The following is a 21,027-nucleotide window of genomic DNA, read 5'->3' as shown; positions in this document are numbered from 1 at the left end:
TTTAGAAATTTACAATAGAACAAATAACACAAGTGTAAAGGCACTAAACAATTTTAAGTAGCAGCACTAAACAATTTTAAGTAGCAGTGGGTGTCAAGCACAGAATGTGTTAATACACACAGCAAATGCACATAAAAAAAGCCTTTTTTTTTTTTTTTACAACAGCAACTTAAAAGATAACAATCTGGAGCTTCACCTAACCTAAACTTTTCAAAAATTAGGCTTTTGCTTTGCCTCGCATTTCAAATATGTTTCAGAAAAACAGAGTCTTTGGATACGCCATTAAGGGTGACACCAGGCCAAACATCTTCATATTTATGTGTTTTTGGTGGACATAGAACAGTGTGACAAATATCCATTTCCTCAAACAGTTTAATGTAATGCCTTCAACATTAGTATAAGTTGTTATCGTCAGTATCATCATTTCTGTCAAAACAGCCTCTGCTCGATTCTTTCCTGTGTGAGAGGACTGGGAGAAGCAGCTAGAAAATGTGGTGGAGGGACTTTGAAAGTGCAGAGCAAAAATTAGAACTCTGCTTTTTCTCCTTCAAAACAAAAATACTGAAATATTTCTTCATGGATGCATAAATGCTATTTGGCCAAACTTACTTGCTACTTAGTGGGAAAGAAAGGCATATTTGCAGAACAGTGACATGATCTTAAAAATACCCATACATTCTAAACATTAGAAAGACATGTAATAACACTGGTGATGTACAATGCAAAACATTTTCTGTGTCCTTGCAGTGCTTATTTATTATTATTTTATTTTTTTATAATTTAAAATGTATATATATATATGTATGTATATATATATATATATATATATATATATATATATATATATATATATAAATATGTCCTTTTCAAGTTGTATAATACTTACCTAACCCAAAATTAGAGATACAAGTCCCTCCTCAGTGCTTACATGTTTTTTTTAAATTCCTGACCTGTTTGCTGCACCCCTTGCCCCCTCATAAATGACAGTCCCTATCCATTAACCCCAAGAAAGGTCGGAGCACACACACAACGCCAAGTTCAATTAAAGTCCAAATGAGGTGATTACATGACGGAATAGCTCGACTTCCAATCGAATTAACTGAGTATGTTAGTCAGATTTCGAGAAATTCAACTCAGTCCAGTTTCAGTCAGACTAACATGTTTATATGTATTTTAAAAGTGCAGTTTTGGTCGGCCTCACAATAATTCGACTTTTCTATCATCATGTAAACCCACCAAATCACTTGAGAAGTGAAACACTCCTCGATAAAGAAATTAGAACTTTACTTTTTGCTACTTTGTGCTGCTTTACAAGTATCTGAACACACAGTAGAGCAGGCTAAATCTGTGCTTGGGCCGAATGGGAGATCACTGGTTCCTACTCCCCTAACACTGGAATCACTACTTAAACTACTAGTACATCTTCCAGTTTCAGAAGATGGGAGGCAGAGACTGCTTGTAGGCTTAAGACTTTCCTCTTTGATAAAGCTTATAGTTAGGGCTAGCTCAGGCTTGCCTTGGACCAGTCCCTAGTAAAGCTGATATGTAGGCCAATACTGTCTGGGGACTTCCCATGATACCCTGAGTTCCTCTCTTCTCCCTTTTCTCTCCATCTCTACGCATTCATGTCCAATGAATGCATCTTACCAACTTGGTTGCCCCTGCTGCAATCAGCCTGCTTGACACCCACTGCAACTGCTATTGTTACGCCAACGTAGAGACAGCTGACAGCTGGCCGTGATCATAGAGCTTGGTTCTTATGGTTTGTTCCTCTTAAAAGAAGGTTTGTGGTTAACCTTCAAATTGTGCAAATTGAAATTGCAAATATAACTTTACCTAATGGAAACACATACATTTAAAAAAAAAAAAATCTGCATAAGGTGGTAGTTCAGGTCATTCGGAAAAGCCATTTTTCACAAAACTGCAGACACTTTTTGGGCTTTTCTAGGTCACATGATGCTATGGCGATGTGCTTCTTGGTACAAACTGGCTCCCTTGGGCCTGATGCAGCAGGCGCTACAAAAGGTGTTAATGCATCACATAACTCTTCAAAAGCTGAGTGGATCATCTGGAAGTTTTGAATCCACAATTCCTCTGTGAAATGGCGGACTATCACCTCCCAAATTTCCCTCATGCGTGACAACTCCCACGTATAAGGGGCTTGCCTTTCCATTATTGCTCCATAACTCACCTATGTGGCCTTGGATTGGAAATAATGAGGGCTAGTGTGGTGGCTGCAATAGAAATAAACCTAATGTTTTGAACATCCATCACCATGTTTCTTGGAATGTTATCACCAGAGGAGAAGTCTCAAGTAACATTGTGAGAGAAGTTGCATAACATCACTCAATGGAAATGCAGTCAACTCGTTACAGTGTTTTATCGACTTATTTTCAGATTATTGCTTAAGTTTTGCACAAATTTGAACCCACCTACTGTTGCACAATATTCTGGTTCTTGGTGGGAATTTATTTGTATTGCTGGGTCTCTGTAAATTAAAAAAGAACATTCCGGAACCTCCTCTATATGACAAGTGTCCAAAAGATAACTTTGTTATGATTTGACACTATATAAATGAATTTAAAAAAAATGAATAGACAAGAAATTATGAGTAAATCCATGCGTACCTGTTTGGTTGCAGCATCTGACAGATTACGTAGCGTCCACAAGCAGTTCTGGATCAAACGCTGACTGGAACCTGTAAGGTGTTGGCCCAAAGCCTGCATACCACCTGAACACAGATGGAAACAGATGTATACAGACATCGACACTAAATGTTTCGTACTTAATGTTTAGTGACTTACCAGCCTCTACAATCGCTGGCTTGTTGCTAGGACACACAGACAGCACTTTGAGAACCCGACTGGTGGTCCACAGCAGCTTCTCATAGTTGTAGTTCCTTGTGATGAACACCAGACTCTCTGGGCCCCCATTGGCAAGGATGATCAGCTGAAACAGGAGGTAGAAAGTATAATTCTGTAACAAATAAATGGACACAACAAGAATATCCTTTCCAATATCAAGGTCCTCTCCTCACCTTGCTCTCCTGGTTGCCGTAGGACAGGAGCTGCAGACAGTCGGTGGTGATGGCCAGGAACTTGGGGTTACTCTTTTTCAGTAAGGGAACCATCCTCTGCAGGCCATCAGCAAGCCGCACCGCCATCTTGGCCCCTTCTTGGTGCAGAAGCAGGTTATGAAGGGTAGTGATGGCATAAAATAGGACTGATTCCACTGGTGAACTGCATGAGTGAGATAAACACAGGTAGAGAGAGAGAGAGTAGGATATAGAGATTCAGAAAAGGGAACTAATTTCAAGGGGCATTAAGCAATCTATGACCTTAACTGACCTCTATTAGCCACCAATATCTCATTCTACACAAGGCTGAAGGACATGAAGTGAGAAAGCGTTTGAAGTTTGTATTGCTTGTTCACATCACCATGCTCCATCCAAATGTCAGCCTCTGGTGAAGCAATCACTGAAACATTAATACGGATCAGCAACCTTTTGAACTTATAACCTGAGAACCAGCCTATGACATAAAACAAACGGCTTTGTGAATATACCTGCAATTTATTCAATAAAAAAGACATTGCAGGCTGAAAACCTTTGAATGTTCGGCCCTTTTTACTCAATTTTTGTTGCATTTATTTACAGGATTTCGCTTTATCAGTATGACAAAGCATGTCAAATACCATATGACTCTTAACCCTTTTCCATCATGGAACCAGTTCCATATTGGATTCTGCATCTAATTTTGAACTTTAAAGAGCAATTCAACCAAAAAAAAAAAAAAAAAAGGATCCAGAACCCAAACGGTTTGTTCCCAGCTGGAGCCACAAAATAGCATTTTTTTATTATACTGAAATGACAACATCAGTTGGTGTGTCTTATTCTACAGGCTAGAAAGAGTCTTGCACATAATAGTTTCCCACGCTTTCTATCATTGTCAGTTGCTTCATGCTTGTTTTTTTTTTTATAAAACCAAATGTCTGTAGAGCAAAAGTTGACAGGTAGTCAACTTGCTCTGCCATCTTACTGTTTACTTTGGTTGTGCATTGTGCAACGCTCTCTATTAATGACACATCCTCAATTACAATGGTTTTGCCTAACGCTAGTGAAAACACAAACTGAGGCTCTAAACGTTCTGAACTGAACCGGTTCAAGAAAAGAAGCTAATTTGATGGAAAAGGGGGTATCAGAGAAGGATGGTACAATTTTAATTAAAAAAAATGCATCTATTAATTATGTTTTAGCCATGCTAGCAGCATAGCTCTAGTAATGGCAATGCTGTCTTTCTGTCAATCAGGATATAGTTGTTCCACAACTTTGTGTTTTGTCCAGACTGAATTATCTCAGCACCTTGACATTTGGTTCAGACATTCGTGTTCCCCTCAGGATTAACTGTGATAACTTTGCTAACCCTCTGTCTTTACAGTCCCGCCAGGAATTTACAATCTTCAGATTACAACAATTAATTACAAATTCAGTTGATCCTGGTAAATCCTGCATGGCCATGCAATTTTATCCAATCACTGCAACTTTACAGCAAATTTGACTCATTTCATTGCACAGCTGTGCACTGCATATTGCTCAGCCCCTCTCTGTCTCCCTTTCTGTGTATCATGAGACAGCTGCAGCACCTTGGACACACACAGTGACAGGGTAACTGTTTGCAGCAAAAGGCTAGTTTTAACCAACTTTGTAGCCATTTTGGTGTCACAGGAGCAGCAACGCAGTGCAAAAATGTTCAGCACAGCAGTAGAGAGCAGGCAGATTTTAACAGCTTTCATAGTGAGGACATTATCATTTCAGATGCGCAATGAAATTTAGAACCCTGGACACAGATTATTGTAATGAGTAACTGCTTTTTGACTTTAAAAATGATGTGTCATAATTGAAGTGTCATAATTGCTGTCAAGCTGTCCGAGGCACATGGGCTCCCCGTCACCTGAGTCTGCCTCATCTGTAATGTTGCTTATTCTTCCAGTCAAATTACTACCTTAACAATCACGCCGGCCCCGTTTCATCCTCATCAACCTCACTTTTTTAAAATCTGACTTATATGACAAAAGACAGCTTTTGAATAAAGAAAACGTTGGGCCAACTGGAATTTTTTAAAATATCAGTTTTTTTGTATGCCAGTATTGGCTTTGAAAATGTGTCATATCATGATGTGCACCCTACGTAAGACGCAACTTAAAAAAAAAAAAAAAAACAACTCTTAAAACAAAAAAAGGCCGAAAATTATTGAAACTTGCATCGCAAATATGTAGAAAAGCTGCTGCAAAATCAACCATTTCTGTCTGCAACAACCACAAAAATAGCCTTAGTCTTTGCCTTATAGCAACAAGTGGTAACTTTTTGTTGAAACTGTCACTTTATTCTGAAAACGGTGCGTGTGACAAATAGTCTGTGAAAATAAATCATGTCCCCTCTCCTTTTTTAGAGTTCACCGTGGCCTACTGAAAACAACAAATATGGACCAAGGAGTCAATTATATCAATTACTGCTCGTGATCTACCGTCAAACTGCAAAACTAGGCAGTGCTGATCAAATGTGAATCAAGCCTCTGTTGCTGCATTGCTTATCCCCTGTCCAAAGAGTTTTCAAATACATATTTTAGTGTGCTGTTTAGCTGTAAAATAAGAAAGACTGTCCCCCTTGGGGACTTTGCTACAAATTATACTTAATATAGAGTAAACTGCTGGCTTGTGTCAAGATAGAAAATAGAATTTGAAAAGCATCAGAGTTGTAAAAATAGATTTAAGGCAATTAACAACAAGTTAACAAAGAAAAGAGCAGATATATACATTTATCATGATAGTAAAGCTCTTTTGAATTTATATTTAGTTCAATTGATAGTAGGATGTAGAAAATGATTTCAATGGAGAAAAAGAAATGAGAGTTTTCTGATAAAAATGTCTCTTTCCTATGTCTAACCACACACACACACACACACACACATGTAAAAAGACCTCATTATGCAAGAGGTTACAGTGGCAAATGACAAAACCAAATGTCCTGAAGAAAAGAAAAAAAAAAACATAAGAAAGTCTGAGTGAGGCTTTATTAACAGGCAGAGGTAAAGTGGGACAGAGAGAGAAAAGCTTCATGTTGTTAGCATAAATGGAAGTCTCTCTCACACACACACTAAACAGCTGCTCTCTGTGAAGCCCTTTTAGTTTAGATTTTTTTTTTAAATTCAATTTTCTCTCATTTTCTGTGTGAATTAAGCTCCCGAATCAATTATGAGTGTGAATTATCCTCCTCTGTTAAGCCTCAGTGTAAGGGATTAACTCTACAGCCCTGCTTGAGGGTTGGAAAGGCCCAAATTTGATGTTGCAATTGAAGGCTACCCTGCTAGCCTCATTTGCTACACTTGGCCAGCTTGCCTCTGATTGCCATATTCATAGGCACCATCTACGGGGGGTTATTTATTTATTTATTTTTGCCTCTAAAAGGTAAAGACAGATATTATATTGCTATTTCACTGAAATGTTTACACTAGACTTTTTCCCTTTTTATTAACTCTGTAATTTGCAGTTTTTCTATTTTACAATATGCAGTTTGAGCTGCATATCTGGAAGTTAATCAGCCAGTCTTCTTCATTTATGGTCTTATATCGCCACCTACTAGTAGGCTAATATTTGGTGGCCTAATGCAGTGTTGTTGGCAGAAGCATAGACAAAAATAATAATTTAGGTGAGCCTGTGAGACAAAAGGTTTGCAAGAACCAAAGCATAGTGATCTGCAGATCAACCCAAACAGGTTTTCATTTCTTTATCTAAGGTCTCATTTAAGCAATACTTCACAAGAGGGAGTTAAACGGTAGCATGACAGTGATGCAGCTAGGACCGAGGTGCTCCCGCCGAGGGATTTTCAACAATTGATAAATACTACAAATATAAACACAAACGTGCCTAATGACCTCTGTGTCGCTACAAATAAGATATAAGCTGATTTTTTTTTCAAAGACAAATTTTAGTGCTACCTATCCAAAAACTTCACAGACAGGCCTCTTACGTCATTAAAAATGACTTTAAGTTTATTAGCAGCCATGCGTCCTGTTGATGAAAGATGCAAAACAATTTCAGTCACCTTGACCCTGAAACAAATTTTGTGTTTTAAACACTGTTCAGAAGAGGGGACTCTTCGCATTGTTTTTTATGCCAAATAGTAAGTAAACTATGTCACATTGCATAATGACTGACGCAATGATTTTAAGAAAAGGGCCTTCAAAGTTTGTAGTGGCCTCAAGATACGGACAGAGCCCACTGGCCTTCTACTGGGAACTGATGCTGTACTCCAGAGGCTGTCCGGAGAGTAAAAATACACAAAAGCTTGGGGACACTTTAATTTTGTAGCTAACGAGGTAACGAAAACAAGCAACAACACGGTGCAGGAATACAAGAAAATACTGTATATGGTGGAAGAAGTGTGGTTTGTTTGATGACAACTGTTCACATACAATTAGTAATTGACTTCACAACAATATTCACAGTGTGGATTATTTTATTAAAATCATTTAAATTGATTTGACTGACAGACCCCTACACACTACATGAATATAAATACTGAGGAATGGACACAACTCAGACTTTTACCACTTCCAAGTTAGGGAGACACATTTTTTTTTGCCTCTCGTTTGCCAATTAATCATTCATTGGTACTCATGGTTTCCATAAATTGATCTGAGTAATTGGATTGTGAAAAATCTGAAAAAACTAATCATTTTGAGCATGCCAATACTGACAAAGTTTAAACATTCAATGTTACATTTTAGTGCACAATCCTAAGCCTCTCAGCACTAGGGTCAGCTCTAGTGGGTCATTGGTAGGGACCCAGTGGGTTTTAATATTTTGAAAGCCAAGACTTTGTTTGTCTGAAATCAGACAAAAACCCAATATCCTCGACCTTATTCCTATACCATTAACTCTTTCATTGATAATTTGATGGAGACACAAATTATATTATATTTATCATCTGAATTTGGCAATAAGAGATTTATAATCTGAAAGCTTTGTTTATTTAAAATCAAAGAAATCGAGTTGATAAATCTGGATAATCTACATTTATTTAGAAATAAGCCACTGTGACATAAGACTGATTTTGATAGAGGACTCCACATATGTCCATGTGTCATCAAAACTTCCATGTGCTCAAAAATCAGTTATTGCAATACTGCAAACAAAACTACTAGTTTTTGCATGTTTAAAGGACCCATCTCACCTGGCTTTCATACTTTGCTTGCCAGAACCACTGCAATCGAAAAGGTGGCTCTCTATTAAGTTTACTAACATATATACTCCTATGGGCATAAATATTTATTTTCAGTATAGTAGCACCATGTTTAGACCCTCTACTGGTAACTCAAGACTGTCAGTATCTCTACCTTAGCATGCGGACCAGTGCTGGTATCCCTCCAGACTTGAATATGGCTAGCAGTCCTTCCCTCTGGTGTGACAGGCTGTGCAGCACACTGGCAGCACAACGGGCTGTCTCCATGTCAACCGCCGTCGTCATGGCACGCACCACGGCGCCCACCATGGCTGGGGATTGCACCAGCACCCGGCGACTGGCCTCCTTACGGGTCAGCTGGTTGACTATCATGGCCGCCTTGTTCACCACAACCTAGAGAGAGATGAAAATAATAGAACTTGTGTCTAGACCCTCAATGAGAAAATTCTAAGCAATTAATTTTGCTAGCGGCATACCGGATCATCGTCCGCCAGCAGCTTGGTGAGCTCTGGTACCGCCCTAGTGGCCAACTCAGCGTCGTCCTGGTAGTTTATCAGGTGGACGATAGCCGTCTTTAGCAGCTGGGAGGGTTCAGCCAGACGCTGCACGTTGCTCTGCTGTGATGGATCTGATTGGACAGGCATGGCTGCCTCCCCCTCCACCAGGGTCTCTGGGAACATAGCGGCCCTGACACGCTGAGCCCGGGTTAGTGAGTACTGGGCGTCTAAATCTATCAAAGGGAGACGGAAAGAGAGAAAAAAAAAGAATATGACTTTGCAAGTAGACACTGCAACAAGACTGACACGACACTGCAACAAGACTGAATGAACTGCTTAAATAATGTTTAAATGTGTAATTAAAGTCAAGAGATGAAGTTTGATTCAACATCCAGCTAACATGATAATGAGTGTTATCTGAATGTATTATTGGGTCCCATTTAAATCAAGTCTTTTGCATTAGTTCCCCAAAGGACGAATGCTGTGCTGGAATGGGCCTCATTAAATGTAATCTAATTTCACTAAATATGGCTCAATCTGGTTTACTCTGGACGCAACAAAGCAGAGACACTGTGTCTGCCTCAACACCAGCAGCAGATACACTGATAAGCTGCTTCACAGTTCAGTGCAATATTTGTTATAATTTGACTATGTATAAATAATTGAATGGTTTGTAATAAGTGCTGACTCCTCATGAATTGAAGATTCTGCTTGTAAGTCGGCTTCTGGTGCGCCCATTGGGCTCACATTAGGAGTTGCTACAAATGACCATGATGGAATAATGGACACTGTAATCTGATCATGGACTGACTTTTAGTGTTGGAAATAAATGCCATGGATGCAGACCTAAGACAAGATAATTAAACCGCATATGAAACAGCTGTGCTAGGCTTGGCCCCCTTCCAGTGGTCATTGTCTTTTGTATAGGCCAAATACTTTTTTGGCCACAGATATGAGATTGAATCTTTTTACTTTATCATTCGTGCATTCACTGGAGGAGTACTAGCATTATTATTATTATTATTATTATTATTATTATTATTATTATATATCCACTACTGATGCTACTAAATATGACATCTCATTTGGTGTTACATCTTTTACCTTTTATATCTTTGCACCAGAAACAGCCATGGCTGGACGCGGTATGTTTTCAGGATGTCCGTATATACATGTGTTCCATTAAAAGCAAAATCTTGTGTGTCTTGAGGGGATTTCTTTAAATTGGTTATGTCCAGTGACCACTTGGAGTCAATGATCAACTGACTAGTTTTTGGTGGTCAAAGACATCATAGTCACTGTGTCCTTGCTTCTGTTTTGTAAACATAATATCTCTATCTATAACTGTGCAAATTGAAATTGCGAATACAAAATATATCTAATGGAAACACATACATTTTGAAGACACCGAGATCTTCTTAACTCTTCTAAGAGACAAAGAAATTATGGCGATATTAGATTGGCTTTATTAAGGGCCTCAATAGAAATAATCTTGCCAATGTTTTGGACATCCATCACCATTGTTATTGGAATGTTATCGCTGTTGAAGTTGTGTAACATTGCAAGAAAAGTTTTAAAGTTTTGCTCAAATCTGTAATGGACACCCAGCTAATAACGCCTTGTGGGAATTTTTTCTGTTTTGGCACAAACGTCCACTTGGACTCAACAACGATCTGATGATATTTTGGTTGTCAAAGGTCAAAGTTCAAGGTCACTGTAACCTCATCTGTCTCACTTTTGTGAATGCAATCTCATAAATGCCTTGCAGAAATGTCTTCACATTTCTTATGTCTAACGTCTACTTGAACTCCACAATGCACTGATGAGATTTTGGTTGTCCAAGATGTCAGTTTCACTCAGCTTGAGGGAACTTCCTAAAAATTTGGCACACACATCCACTTAAACTCAACAATAAACTAATAAAAAAATGGTCAATGTCACTGTGACATCATCTTATTTTTGTGAATGCCATATCAAGAATTCCTTGAGAGAATTTCTTCAAATATGTAACAAATGTCCACTTAGACTAAAGGATGAACTGATTTAATTTTGGTTTTCAAAGCTCTCAGAGTGACTGTGACCTTGTTTCTGTCTCAATCTTGTGAACTTGAGGCAATTTCCTCAAATTTGGCGCACATATCCACAGGGACTTAACGATGAACTGATTATATTTTGGTGATCAACATGTTTTCGGCCATAACTCAAGAATTCACAAGCAAATTATGACAAAATCTCACACAAATGTCTTGCAGGATAAAATGAAGAAGCAATGACATTTCAAATTCAAAAGATGAAAGGTCAGCTTCACTGTGACATCATAATGTTCTGCAAAAACACTTTTCTAGCCATTATTCATCATCATAACTCGAGAGGAGAAGGGGAGGCATTTGATCAGATACTGAATTGGTGACACTTATCTTGGGTTACACCTTAAAACTCTGCTGATTATAGATTTTCTTTGCTGTCAAGGGAAGATGAGTGTGAAGCATCTGTGTTTGCCAATTTGTGCCTTCTTTTTGCAGCAACATCCATATCTGAAGCATTGTCTACTGTCATGGCTACATATGAGTCTGAACAGAAACTGAAAACTGCAACTTGACTGGTTTGCAAAGGCATACAACCATGAGACCATAATTCTCTTTATTTTTTAAATAATTAGAGCCCGGTATTTATTTTTAGACTTCCATGGGCATTCCTGACTTAATTCTCTCAACTTTTCTTTTCAATGTTTATATGAACACAGCCCTGCAGCCTCATGCTTTTTTTATAGGGACTAGCAGGGCTTTTAACTATGCAAATTAGGATCAGCTGGCACACACTTTCAATTTACGAGGACAATGGGATTCATCAGAGCACAGGTGCAGTTTAAGATGTGACTTAGACTTTTCTTCTGACCTTTCTCAAAAACAAATTTAAGAAAAAACACCGGAAGATATTTGCGACTGAGGCCCATAGTCTGCGAACCGTGAAATTCATTGGCAGTCAGTTTTATCTTTGTGGGTATATTTCAGCCTAACAATTGCAAAGTTGCTACTATATGTGTGCTTTTTGAGTAAATTCAAAACAAATATTTGAGGAACATTCCTCTGAAACCAATTTCTTACTCATTTGTTGAGCTTCTGAAATGCTATTTCGTCCCAAGCAGTATTTGAACCTTTCGACTGCAGAACTTGATGTAGCTAATTAGGATGATAAGTGTGCAATTATGTATTTAAGATTTACAAGATAAAGCAGTGGAATAATTGCCAAGATTAACTGCGCAGAATATAACCATCTGCTGTTGAACCTAGAGAATGACTTTTTTTTGATACACTAACTGTGGAGTAAGAAGATATTTCTTGTTGAGCCGCAGGTGCTATCATCATTTAAGATATTTTGTAGTTGTGCCTAAGGAGGAATTATTAGTATAATAGAGCTGATGACAGACCTGTGAATTTAATCTTATTAGTCTCAGCCGTTGAGGGCAATAGTACTGCAAGAAATGGAAGAAACCTCTCTTATGCACACTACCAAGGCCTTTTCAAGTGATATTGTTCCAGATATAAAGCAAGTTAAGGGAAGGATGAAAATAAATTGAGCATAGTGTTAGTTCAGGCAGGCCACAGTGTCAAGCACTAATACTGTTGATATCAGCTGATATCATGCAAGCCCCATCAGCTGATGGCCAGCTGATTCATCTCTAAGCATCTGATTCGCTTAACTCACTCACACTGCCTTATTTAAGCTACTCTAGCCTGCCTACTCTTCCCTTTCCCTCTGCTTGCCGCTTTTGCGTCCTCCTCCTCCTCCTTGTGCCATTCTGACTTGATCTATGACGTTGTGTCATTGATGCCTGCTCTTTGGGGGTTTTGTTCTTTTCTTTTTTCTGCTGCTGCTGATCTCCCTGCCTCAGGTGCTGTTCCTGTTTAACGCTTTCCACGTAAGCACATGGAAGGTCAGGGGGCCCCCACAACAGAGCCATACTACCAAATACTAATAACTGCAATGAGCTAAATCTCAAAGCTGCTAAGTGTTTTTCTTGACTAAGTGGAAATGACATACTCTCTGCGGGATGATCTTGCTCTTACAGTATGTCACATCTGCATGAGTTTGAAGTGTCTTATTTGGAACACTGGGAAAAGTCTCTGTTGACATGTCACCTTAACTTTTAAACACTGTGGCGCATGTAGAGTGGATAATTTTCCATTATGGAGAACCCTCTCACTCACACTAGGTAAGTTTCCATTACAGATTTGTGCAAAACTTAAGTGACATTTTCAAAATTTTGATAGAACACAGTTGCGAGATGACTGCGTTTCCATTGAATGATATTATGCATTTTCTCTTGCGATGTTAGGTGACTTTCCTCTCGCAATAACATTAACCATAGCGATCGATGTCCAAAACATTGTCAGATTTATTTCTAGTGCAGCCACTCAATAAAGCCAATCTAATATTGCCACAATATTAGATTGCCACAATTGTTTCATATCAGAGTTGAGAAGACTTCTCCATCCACACATACTGAGCCATGTGAGCCAAGTGTCATGAGACTTTGTTGCACTTTTTCTTCTTTTTTGTGTTTAATAGCAGTTGGCATCCATAAAGTCGCATTACCACCACCCAGTGTTACATCATATCATCATACATCATCTGAGCTATAAAAGCGAAAAAAGTGTTTCCATTGCAGTTTTGCAAAATACCGCTTTTGCAAATCACCTGAAATGCCAGCTCATGTAAGCGTAAACTTTTTGCGATAAACTGGGGTGTTTTTTTATGTGATTTCGCAATTTTAATTTGCGCAATTTGAGGGTTAATGGAAACCCTCTTACTGAAGCTGCTGCTTTGCTAATAAAGCAATCAACCTATCAATCAAACAATCATGAAATTGTCAAATGAATCAATATGAGGTACAACTACTGTGAAATGCAATCCTATTAGCTCCATCAACTTCTGCATTGGAATGTAATTGTTTTTGAGCCTTGTTACATTGGTGGTTGCTGCTTTATAATTGCTTGTTTCTGGATGGTTCTGGTAATCCATGGTTTCTTGTTGTGGAATGATTTAACATAGCTTTGGGAGCAGTTGCTTTGGTTGTTTAACAGATTAAATCCACCGCAGAAGCTAAATTCACTTTGTGGGTGTGTGAACAGCAGAAATCATATGTAATCTGATATTTTTAAATTTGGGTCACTTTAGTATGTCGTTCTACATCAAATAAAGATGTGTTTTTTTTAAAGGTGATCTCACTCTGAACAGCCATGTGACTCATTGAAATTCAGTGCTACTTTAACATCACTCTAGATCAGCATTCTTCTACAAAATGAAGAAAACTCTATCCATCCATCTGTCTGCAATAATTTTTCTCCTCGATGGGTTGCCCAAACAATCTGAAATTGCACATAGCTATTGACAATTGCCAAAGGTAGAGACTGACAAAGCCCTTTGTCTATTTCACCCACTGCCTGTGCCCATTTTGTTTAAATTTTTTTTAAAAAATTTTATAAATAACGTTGACATGCTTCTTCTTCTGCCCATGAAGTCAGTGAGTGAAAACACAGTCAGCGCTACTCTGCTATTCCAACCCACATAGTCGTCAAAGGTGGAATTGCAGCTTGAATAACAGAAAGACAGATTTTTTTTCTAACTTCACAGTGGTTAAAAACCTATGTTGTTGCAGAGCAGATTTTTTAGCCCATTTAATTGCATTTCTGGCAAACTCTGCACAACTATAAAGGTCTGTGGTCTGCACAAGGTTGTGGCACGCACATCCCCGGAAGTCTTGTTGTTCTTGTTCTTCTGGGAATGCAGGCCAAATCAGGGCCATGACCAGTTCGCAGTAGAGTCTGATAATGGTCACATTTTAAATGATAATGTGAAACAGGTACATTAAAAAAAATCAGATCTAAAAAAAAAAAATCACAATTGAGCACAAACCCCCTCCAAAATAAGGACAGTGACCTTGCACCACAGCCATCAACAAACAGCACCATGCAGTGGTACAATAGCAGGCTACCAGGATGCTAGTCCAGTAGAAAGGTCCACACAAACAGGATCACAGCTTGAGTTTGATCCCCCTCATACAAACAAGTTTTCATCCCAACTCATCACATATCGGCACTTTGCAGGGGACTTTCTTGTCCACATGTTAGGCTACACGTATCCTACTGCGTCTGCTCTTTGTATTCTGGGATACCACTACTATGATGTCAACACAGGCACATGGTGGGATTATGCTGCATGTGATTATGTTTAGGCAAAACAAGCACATGGCAACCCATGCTTTGACATCAACAAACGCACATGCTGCCATGAATGGTTAGGATTAGGCAACAAGATCATGAATGTCACATGGTAATGTGTAAAACCAAAACATCACATTCATATAGAAAGTGAACACTAGACTGCCGCATTAAAGTCCAGGGTTAGTTGGACCAATCCACCGCCCCTCCAGCCCACCGACCCATGTGCTCCTTATATTACATCACCTTAACCTTACATTACGTCCTTACCAGCAGTGTTTTAAACCTGATTCCGTCCTGCCACGTTTCATACAGACGCATTCAGGTGCATAACATAACTGGTTTTGTACGGCCATGTCAACGCCAAAGGTGGCTTTCGGCGTTGCAATCTTAGGCTAAAAGCATTGTCAAAGCAGCAGTATTTTACAGGTTCGGAATGAGAGTGGGCTGATTTCTTAACCCACTGCTGATGTTGCCAGTATTATAGAGGGTTGAAACAAATGTGCTATTTAAAGTGTTTTAGTAACTCTCCAATAAATAATACAACAGTTTGAAATTTTGGTTCTACACTGGTTCCATGTGTCTTCTGCTGAAAATCTATCTAAGTTTACAGAGCACTAAGCCCTCAGGTATTTGACAACAAATCCAATGTTTCCCATTACCAGTAATTTGCATTAACCCATACTATGGCACATCTTGTTAAAAGTAATGAGTACTTTGGTGCCATGCTGACTGAGAATGACTTCCTGGGGAATTTCATTTCCTTTTGGATGATGTATTTAAAATCCTGTTTAATCTCTGTTAATGGTTTTGTCACCTGTTGGGAAAAAATGATCGTTAAGATATTTAATCATAAAGCAGCAGCAAAAAGGTGCTTAACTTGCAGCGTATAATGTTTGAAAATCTGTTACATTTCTGACAGCATATTAAAAAAAAGATGTTTGACTTCAAACTACAAAGTTCACAGTGACCTGAAGCCTGTATCAGTTACAGACAACACTGAAGAATTTGATGTCTTGGAATAAGATTGTCCTCGGGGGGAAACGATGATTACAAAGTGTCAGAGAAGTGAAGCAAATAGTCTTCCCTGTCTGGACTGGCATACAACAAGCTCAGCTGTGTCCTTATGGTTTAAAATAACCTGTTGTATTCTGGCTCACCCACAAGTATTTTGGGTTCAACAATGAGGCAGAGCAAAGCCTAGTAATCTCGTGACAGAATTCAGAGCAGCCAATTTGTTTTATCTCTAGACTTGCACAGGAATTTGTTCAGTTCCCAGAGGAGGGGAATATTCCCTTTCCATCTCTAATGGTATTACACACTTCAAAATACTGCATAGTACATCAGGTGGTTTCCCAGATAAAGCATCCCAATATTTGTTAGGACAGAACCTGCTGCTTTACTTTAAGACAAGACAAACCTGTCCTCTTGTACCGAGGTATAGTAAGCCTCTTAACTGGCCAGTACAGAAGCATGACCTCAACCCCATCCAACAACTTTGGAATTAACAGTAAGACCAACAGCAATACAATGATAATACATAGGACAATTAAAAAATATCAAACACTAAAGCATGGTGTGATCAAAAGGGTGAAATAATTAAAAGTGTGATGTTTTCAAGACAATGGGCCTCATGCAAGAAACTGCAAATGAAAAAAAAAAATGTTCTCTTATTTTTGCTCATATATATATCCTTTATTTAACTGGGTAAAAGACTCATTGAGATTTAAAATCTCTTTTCCACTCATGGAAAAAAAATAGGGCAGCCTTAGACAAGGTTACAACAATAAACACAGACAAATACAACTACTCCAGTTAAAATGCGAAAAGTGCAATCATCAAATTTCAGTTATCATTGGAGTAGCAGTCACATTGACCAATAGTGCTATTTTCTCAACCTTTTAAAAGTGACTAGGATTTGTTCTTATTTTGTTGGTACCCACTGATTTTTGGGATTCCTCAGTGTTTTCTTATTTTTGCTTTTCTCTTAGGTAAGAGAAAATTTTAGTGGTCCAGATCACTCGTACCAAGATAAGGGAAAAATATCCTTTCACAGTCCACAAATTTTTGTCCAACACGAAGATAAATAAGTTGTATGTCTGAGGAACATTTAAAAAATGAATTAATATCATCCAAATAAATTAAGATGGGGTTTTAGAGGAATTATAATGACTGGATTATTAAATTTCAGGGCTAAAGGGATACTACTGTACTCGGTCTGCAATTGCAATTGCAATTACTGTAATTTCATTTACTGTGCATCCCTCTGCTGACCAGAGCTTTGACTTTACAAATCTGAGGTTACTTTTACTTTACTTGATTATCTTAATCTCATGCCATACAAGTGCAGCTGAAACAGTAAGTCAATTTCTTTCATGTAATTAACTTATCATGCAAAAAAAAAAAATCATAGCTTCTAGATCTGTCCTGTATGTATGATGAACTGCTGCTTTTTCTTTTAATTATTTTAATTATTTTGATTCGATGTGATTTAAACCTTTTTGAGTGTCTACTTACTTTTAATACTTAAATGCATCTTCCTGAAATGACATTTAGTTTCTTTAGGTTTAGCATGCCCACAATACCCCAAATTTTAAAGGTATCAAGTTATACAATATCAAGTTAATGTGTTCAAGCTTGACCGTGAAAGTTTAAAAAAAAAAAAACAAAGATAAATAAATTGAAGATATGTATAATAGTAAATAGTAGTAAGGGCACAATTTAATTTAATTTAATTTAATTTAATTTAATTTAATTTAATTTAATTTAATTTAATTTAATTTAATTTAATTTAATTTAATTTAATTTATAATTGGCTCTCACCATCCACATGGAGCAGAAGTTGGGGGTCATCAGAACCCTTAACCATCAGGCTAAGACCTTGCCCACAAGGACAGAGGGGATGGAGAAGGAACAGAAACACATCAGAGCACTTAAAACCTTTGGCTTTCCCAACATGTCCTTTTTCAAAAACTAAAAAAGATCTAGAGCAGGAAGAAAGGAGGAGAGAGGAAAGAAATAACAAGATTGTCATTCCTCATGTTGCCATGGTCACCACACCCCTGTGCACTTCAAACCTAGTAACACTGAGGAAGAGGCCTGTCCACCCCAAGAACAAGACACCCATCCAAAAGCAGAGCTTTGTAGTGTATGCAGTTCAGAGCAGTCAGGAATGTACAGATTTGTTCATTGGTGAAACTATACAACCACTCTGCAAATGCATGCCACAGCACAGGAGGGTCAGCTCCTCAGGTCAAGACTCGGCTGTCCACTCAGATTCAGATTCAGAAAATGGTGTCTGTCATGACAGAAAATCATCTTAAACGTGGCTCAGCATACAACATACAGTGCAAACTCAGACAATAAACATACAGCATGTGTTCCTTAAAACCAGAATAAATACCTAATAAAAATAAATTAGACAGAATAAAAATTACAATATGCTGCTGTGTACAAAGTAGCACAGTGTTTCTGTAAATGTGTGGATTACAACCTTGTATTTAAGATTTTCACAGCAGTGGGTATGGAAGAGTTTTTATAAGTGTTTTTCCTGGCCAAGGGGACTTAATAGCGGCGTCCTGGTGGTAGTAGCTGGAAAGACTTATGCAGAGGGTGAGTGGGACATTTTGTAGTGTGACGAGCTTTCCTTCCAGCTGCTTGGGTATGAAGTGCTGACAATGGAGATTGGGTTTTGCTAGTTATTTTACTTGCTTGGTTAATGATCCAGGAAAGCTTTGATTTATTCTTAACAGGTATGAAGTTGAACCAGGATGAGTTGTTAAAAGTGAGTATAGATTCAATGAGTGATTTGTACACTGCTGTTGAAATGTCCTTTTACATGCTTATAAAATGTGAAATGTCTTTTTTCATCTGAAGGAGAATGGACATTCCTTCGAGGGCAGCGATGCACACATCTTGGCCAGAAAAGACAGATGATTTGAAAGAGGCACGAAAGAAGGCATCTCTGTCAGACTGGAACAGCCATCCTTAAAAACATGACATAACTTATCACCCACCTACAATGCAGTCCTGAGTTCCCTCCTCAGATTGCTTAACACCCATTTACACCTGGATCCATCTCACCCTAATGCACCGATGATGACTGGGTGGGTCAACGACTCACATGTGACCTCAACAACTATGAAAGGGTTCACACTTACACAGGGTCTAAAGCCTGTGACCCACAAGTCAGTTAGGCGATAATGCTTCACCCGGTTGCAAGTCACCTTTAAAGAAGAAGAAGTCAGTTAGAACTATGGACTGTAATAAAGATGGACAACATGACAGTTCCCCCAAAATGTAACTTTAGGATCTGGATCGCCCCCTGGTGTTTGTCTGCAGTATAGGTCATAAAGCCTGCCCCTCCATGTTAGTGAATGAAACATAGGCCAAACTAAAAACTCAAAGAACAAAGATAGCTTCTGTGAATGAAGGTAGTTCTCATCACCCTGATCTTTGTTTCATTGTTCGGTTTTAATGTGTCATTCAATTATACAAAAGGGGGCTTTTTCACCACCAAACGGTGCACTCACATTCAGTGGCGGTGCTCACAATTGATCGGAGGGGTGTTTTGGCGGAAATCTCCCCCACTGCATATATCGCCACTGTGCAGTCTCCGGATCTCAATAATATCACCCTCGCAAGATTACAATGCCTGTATCACGGATATTTTGATCGCACTCTGACACAGTGAGAATAGGTGGAGACATGACGTCCATCTTTTTTTACTGTCTATGGTTACAACTGAAGGAGCCTCTTGGATGATAGGTAGAACATCTTCAAGAAATTCTCACCAGTCCAGTTGTCTTCGATTTGGCACATACAATTACCATGACCGGGATGACAGAATCTTCAACAAACTTGATGCAATGATAAAACGAGGAAGTGCCATTTTAAAATACATATTTATAGTGTCAGACATATCTTAGAATTAACAGCCTTACTGGCTGAAAAAGACATTTTAAACACAAAGGGAAATAGGTGATAACTAAGTTTAAGACATAATATCTTGTGGGATTATCTCCTAGGTTGACATGGGGTATTTTCTTTGGATGTCAGGTACAGTAACTGAGTGGAAGTAGAGTGTAACATAACTCACACATGGAGATGCTTATTTCACAGCAAGGAAAAGAGGATAAAAATGAATGTTTCATCATGTTTGCTGTATACTGGCAGTGTGATGAGGAGAGATGGAAGGAGAAGGGATACTGGACCACCATACTGCTGCTGTAAGCCCATTAACTACAGGAAGCTTATATTTCACAATTCTGACATAATTTTCCAATGCATGACATACTTAAGATTAAGTTCCTATATCCCAGGCAGCCAAGTTTTAGTACATTTCAATATGCTATAAAAAGAACAAACATTGTAAAGAAATCTTTAGAAGCAGTTACAAGATCATCATATGTTCAGGTAGGTGTGAGCACAAAGTTTGTGTTCAATGACACACCAGTACCTAAGGCTTTAGACCTGACTTTCCCATGCAAGACCCTACCAAAGTCACATTATGTACTTAATAACATGTATGTTGGCTTTCTGTTTTTCCCTTTATACAAAGGAGCCAATTGTCACCTGTTTTTTGTGGTGTTTTGGACTGATTCTTGTGTGTTTTTGGTTGGTGTCTCTGGATGTCCTCTTTGTTGCAGGGGGTGGGCATGGCTTCCTGGTGCTGGAGTTCCTTGCACATTTCATCACCTGTGCCTCATCTCCAATCACCTCCCCTGCAGCATAAATACTCCGGATTCACTCTGCTCTGGCGCCAGATTGTCTTCCCACCTCACCAGTGTGGGCCAATCGTTCCATGAGCTCCAGCACCTCACCGCCCAGCCCTTGTTTCACCGTTGGACTCTGCCACTCGCTGCACTCTCCACCTTGGACAAACTCTCCACTCCCCGTTTCATTAGCCTCATGCTTCATCACGCTTCTGCTCCACAGGCTCTGGCAACTCAGTGCAATCTGTCATTCAGCATTTCTTTCATCAGTCTTCTGTAAACATGAATGTGTTCCTGGAGTGAACTATTCATATTCTAAGAAAATTGAACCTTGCCTTTTTAAAAAAAAAAAAAAA

General features: G+C 38.7%; 1 protein-coding gene across 1 annotated transcript in view; it reads right to left on the bottom strand.

Annotated features, from left to right (window-relative positions):
* The window catches only part of LOC121956668 (junction plakoglobin a), a 182,971-nt gene that overhangs the window by 61,765 nt on the left and 100,179 nt on the right, over positions 1-21,027 (bottom strand). The window contains exons 4-8 of the mRNA XM_042505020.2: positions 8,716-8,969; positions 8,394-8,632; positions 3,038-3,239; positions 2,805-2,949; positions 2,628-2,731 (exon numbers count right to left, since the gene is read on the bottom strand). Coding sequence (XP_042360954.1) covers positions 2,628-2,731; positions 2,805-2,949; positions 3,038-3,239; positions 8,394-8,632; positions 8,716-8,969 — 944 coding nt within the window. The remainder of the gene's footprint in view (positions 1-2,627; positions 2,732-2,804; positions 2,950-3,037; positions 3,240-8,393; positions 8,633-8,715; positions 8,970-21,027) is intronic.

This window comes from Plectropomus leopardus, chromosome 18 (genome assembly GCF_026936395.1).
Source record: "Plectropomus leopardus strain MGB_pleo_1.0 chromosome 18, ASM2693639v1, whole genome shotgun sequence".
In the NCBI taxonomy this organism is placed as follows: domain Eukaryota; kingdom Metazoa; phylum Chordata; class Actinopteri; order Perciformes; family Serranidae; genus Plectropomus; species Plectropomus leopardus.
Note: the sequence above shows the minus strand (reverse complement) of the source record. Positions and strands in the feature narration are given on the sequence as shown.